This window comes from Triticum dicoccoides, chromosome 6A, assembly GCF_002162155.2.
Source record: "Triticum dicoccoides isolate Atlit2015 ecotype Zavitan chromosome 6A, WEW_v2.0, whole genome shotgun sequence".
In the NCBI taxonomy this organism is placed as follows: Eukaryota; Viridiplantae; Streptophyta; class Magnoliopsida; order Poales; family Poaceae; genus Triticum; species Triticum dicoccoides.
In genome coordinates this window covers 575,770,346-575,775,344 of record NC_041390.1, presented here as the reverse complement: position 1 = coordinate 575,775,344, position 4,999 = coordinate 575,770,346, and the positions used below count along the sequence as shown (strand labels likewise).

At 44.0% G+C, this 4,999-nt stretch overlaps 1 protein-coding gene across 1 annotated transcript; it reads left to right on the top strand.

Moving 5' to 3' along the window:
* The first annotated feature begins 694 nt into the window (after positions 1-694).
* On the top strand, positions 695-4,799 carry LOC119318099 (serine--tRNA ligase, cytoplasmic-like). Its single transcript, XM_037592618.1, has 10 exons — positions 695-1,008; positions 1,086-1,156; positions 1,256-1,417; positions 1,763-1,868; positions 2,913-3,106; positions 3,547-3,650; positions 3,730-3,913; positions 4,001-4,180; positions 4,273-4,500; positions 4,580-4,799. Exons 1-10 carry the CDS (start codon positions 876-878, stop codon positions 4,592-4,594), a joined length of 1,377 nt encoding a protein of 458 aa, XP_037448515.1. The 5' UTR covers positions 695-875; the 3' UTR covers positions 4,595-4,799.
* Positions 4,800-4,999: the final 200 nt, after the last annotated feature.

Genomic DNA, 4,999 nt, shown 5'->3' with positions numbered 1-4,999 from the left:
TGACAGAAGGGGCAGCAAGACACGTATTGTATTGTTGCCATCGAGGATAACAAGATGGGTTTTTTATCATATTGCATGAAACTATCCCTCTACATCATGTCATCTTGCTTAAGGCGTTATTTTGTTTTTAACTTAATACTCTAGATGCATGCTGGATAGCGGTTGGTGAGTGGAGTAATAGTAGTAGATGCAGAATCGTTTCGGTCTACTTGTCTCGGACGTGATGCCTATATACATGATCATACCTAGATATTCTCATAACTATGCTCAATTCTGTCAATGACTCAACAGTAATTTGTTGACCCACCGAAGGCCAGAAGTCTTCGATATGGCGAGTGCAAAGCGGAATAGCTTGTATTGAGGCTGCATCTGTTGGAATAAAGATTTCTGCAATTGCATCTCTGTCCCACTCCGCTCCAGGAAGGATCAAGTCCCGAACCAATTGTGGGGGGTTAGCTATTCTGCTCATAATTGGCCGCATGTTATGTGGACGGGGTAGCCAGTTATGTTGCCATATTGATGTGCTGTTTCCATCACCTATCCCCCTGATCAAACCCTGAACTGGGACTGATGAAAGAGAGAGCACGAGCAGTAGGTCTCCGTCGGGACTGTGAGTCCATATACGGGCCGAAAGGAAGCCCGGCACAAAGCCTCTTAAGGCCGGCCCCGACTCGATGTCAGAAGAAAAAAACCGGCCCCGACCGGCCGACCCGACCCTCTCGATCGCTCCCTCCCCGTCATCCACCTCTCGTCAGAAGAACCCTCCCTCTCCGCCCTCCGCCGCCGCCGCCGCCGCCGCCAATCGCAGCGCAGCCGCCTCGCCCCCGTCGAGCTCGTCCGCGGAGAAGTTGGCCTAGCCGCGGTCGCACGAGAATATGCTCGACATCAACCTCTTCCGCAAGGAGAAGGGCGGCGACCCTGAGCTCGTCCGCCAGTCGCAGCGCAGCCGCTTCGCCCCCGTCGAGCTCGTCGACGAGGTCATCGTCCTCGACGAGGCGTGGCGCCAGAGTAAGTCCTCCTCCTCTCCCCCCCAGAACCTTCCAGATCCGCGGACCCTGACCCCCCAGGACGTATCGTCTCCGCAGGGCAGTTCGAGCTCGACAAGATCCGGCAGGAGCTCAACAAAACCAGCAAGGAGATCGGCAAGCTCAAGGCCGTACGTCCCGCGTCGATTCGCCTCGCTTTGGTTTATCTTTTAGTCCTCGGGGTTAGCTCTGGATTTGTATGTGACGGCGAGCATGCCGCTTTGTTGCAGAAAAAGCAGGATGCGACGGAGCTGATACAGAGCACGGAGGAGATTAAGAAGAGGCTGGCCGCCAAGGAGACGGACGTGCAGGAGGCCAAGACCACCCTCGATGCCAAGCTAGTTACCATCGGCAACCTCGTGCATGAATCTGTGCCCATCAGCAACGACGAGGTGCGTTGAAAAAGTGCCAACCCCACATTTCATGGTTCTACAGATAACTAAGTCAGACATTGGCTGTATAACTTTGTGAAAGATACTAGTCTCCTTTAGTGATTGTTTGGAACTATACTAGCTCTAATTTAACCTAGTTCCTGTTCCCCTGTTTCTGCTGTCGGTATTCGTGATGCAATTTAGGTAACTATAGTAATACAAAACACATCACTGCACTACATTGAGTTGGCTTTGAATCTGCTTATGAGCAACTGGATGTTCCTATTCTAGAAATATGAAATGTAGGTTTGCTTCACAGAATTGATATAAAGGCATCTCAAGTTACTTAATAGTTCCTTCTCACAGGCAAACAATGCTATTGTGCGGACATGGGGCGAGAAGAGACTGGAGGAGAAATTGAAGAATCATGTGGATCTTTGCATAATGCTTGACATCGTATCTTTGGATAAGGGTAAATGCTCAAAAACAATCCTCTGTTGGTTGAATGCTTTCTCATTGTGCTTGGATTACTCTGGTTCAAGTTTGATTGAAAGTTGAATGCATTTTTTTACATGCCTACAGTTGTAATGAATTGCTTCTTTTGTTGTGCTCGCTGCCATTGTAGAATGGCCGTCTATGATTCTGTTCTACTTCTCTGTGACCATTGTTGAGGAAATCGTTAACTGGTAGCTGCTCGGTTGGCTAGCGAGTAGGGGATTAATTGGCTAATCGGCAAGTTAATCGGCCATTTAATCAATTAATCAGATGATTTTTCGGTTTATCGGCTACTCGGTGACCCTATGAGTAGGGATTAATCGGCAAGTTAACTGGTTAATCGGATGAATTCTTGAACAGGGTCTGTGACGCAATTTTTTTTGTTCCGAACTTCGGGAGAAGCAGCTTACTGACAACTATAGGTTTTGTTTTAGGGTGACAAATATAGGTTTTTGTCTTTGACGAATTTTTAATAATCAGCACAGCTCTGCAATTTGTGTGGGCCTTATGTTAAACACTTACCAATAGTATTGTGTGTATTTGACTATAATTTCTGGTTTCAACTAGCACTGCTGTATCACTATCAACAACTGAAAATTCTGGTTTTAAGTAGCAACGTTGAGTCTGTTGTGTTAGCATGTTGGCCCCAGTACTTGGTATCACACAAATCATTATACAATTGCTGTGCTTGATACATATATGGGATGGGATTGATAGATACCTGTATTCCTCTATCTACCGTATTATGGAACACCAGATCATCAAATATAGTAATCCGGTACTCTCTTGAACTAAAACCCCGACACTTATTTTGGATCAGAGGGAGTAGCAGAATAGTAGCAACTTTTTATGTTTGCATCTACTTGCACTACGTTTAAGTTTATGAAAAAAACATTGTTCATTTGTACTTAAGAAGTTTTTTTCCCATCATAGCACAAGCTCGCTGGAGTTACTAAATTTGTGGAACCCCTGCTTTATTAAATTTTAAGCTACCTCTCATACTTTGCCCACTCATTCGCAGGTGCTGATGTAGCTGGTGGAAGAGGTTTCTTTTTGAAGGGTGACGGTGTTCTCCTGAACCAGGCGTTGATAAATTTTGGGCTATCATTCCTGGGAAAACGAGAATTTACACCAATGCAAACTCCTTTTTTCATGAGAAAGGAGATCATGGCAAAATGTGCCCAGTTGGCCCAATTTGATGAGGAGCTCTACAAAGTAAGTCCAAAGAGGTGTCCCTTGCATATTCTGGTGTTATTGATTAACTGTATTTCCATTTGTTTCCCTGCATTTAAAAATAAGGCCATGCTTTCTCGGGGTGTGGTAATGTATTTTCTTGTTAGTTTGCTGCTGTATGTTCACAGCTTCAGTAAGCATCACTCAGTTTCATTGAAGTTACATTCTGTTAGGTTGATTGGTAATGGTTCTCAGAGGAGTAACCTTCCATTTCCAGTTCTAACTATCTGGCAAGTCTTAACATGTACAGTTCTGGGCAAAGTTCAAAGCACCATTTTTTTGTTTATATTCTGTTTGTACACTGGTTCCTCATTATCATTGTTGATTTGAACTAATGATGTTTCAGTAGTATTAGTTTGAGTTTGATCCAACATGTGTAATAATATGTCCATCAGTCCATGACCATTAGTTGCATTTGGCAGGTAACAGGTGACGGAGAGGATAAGTATCTCATAGCAACATCGGAGCAACCGCTATGTGCTTATCATCTAGGTGATCGAATTTATCCTGCAGATTTGCCTATCAGGTTGGTAGTGCCTAATTTTAGGTAGCTTGTCTTTAGTCACTAGGCGCAAGTAATTTGATAACAGACTTTGCGTGTTTAGATATGCTGGGTTCTCCACGTGCTTCCGGAAAGAAGCTGGTTCACACGGGAGGGACACAGCTGGCATCTTCAGAGTCCACCAGTTTGAAAAGATCGAGCAGTTCTGCGCCACAGGTCCAAATGACAATGTATCCTGGGAAATGCATGAGGAGATGATTAAAAATGCAGAAGATTTTTATCAGGCGGTAAGTATCTGAAGCTTTGCGAACCTTAAACAACAGTGTTGATATCCTCGACTGCGCGTTGCTGATATGTATAAACATTGCTTGCAGATTGGGCTACCATATCAACTAGTTTCAATTGTCTCTGGTGCTCTTAATGATGCTGCAGCTAAGAAGTATGATTTGGAAGCATGGTTCCCTGCATCAAAAACCTTCCGAGAATTAGTGTCCTGTTCAAATTGCACAGATTATCAGGCAAGGAGACTTGGAATAGGCTATGGCCAGAAAAAGGTAGGAGTTGCCCTTGTTTAAATGGATGCTTGTGCCTTGTGTGAGTATATCAAAATGTCTGACCACCTGATGTATGTATGTTGAATTGGCAGAATGATGAGCAATCGAAGCAGTTCGTTCATATGTTGAATTCCACGCTGACTGCAACTGAGAGGACACTTTGCTGTATTCTGGAGAACTACCAGCGGGAAGGTGGTGTTGAAGTGCCAGAGGTGTTGCGGCCATTCATGCTTGGAATAGATTTCCTTCCTTTCAAGTGGCCTCTTGTTGATAGCAAACAAGCTGCTGCTGACTCCAAACCCAATAAGTCTAAACCAAAGGTATTTTTGCCTTTTCCAGTTTCCGAAGACAGCATGTTAATCCACCACCAGTCTGATCGTTTATTTTGTCTCCTGGCAGGGAAATGCAGCTTGAACTGAAAATTGTTTCCAGGCAGATAATGATGCACCCTTCCTTTTATTAATTTCAAGAATGGTCTGTAGCATGATGATGATTTGGTCTCCCATTTTGGATGGTTTTGGTTACAAAGTATTGCAATCCAGGACACATAATTTACCGCAAAGTATATTAGTGTTTTTCATGATTATAGAAATTGATGAAGTAGCGATAACTTAATTTATTTGTTATTGCAAGCTGACGTATAGATCACTCATTACCTGAGTAGCAGTGTTACTTGCCTCAGCCTAAGGCGTTTATTGCCTGGTCTTCAATGCACTCTGACTTGTGAGCCAGGTGTTTCTTTGATTCAAAGGATTCTCATCGGAATTTGTAGGATTGGAATCCTTAGGAAATTTTCCTATGTTGGTCAATTGATTTATA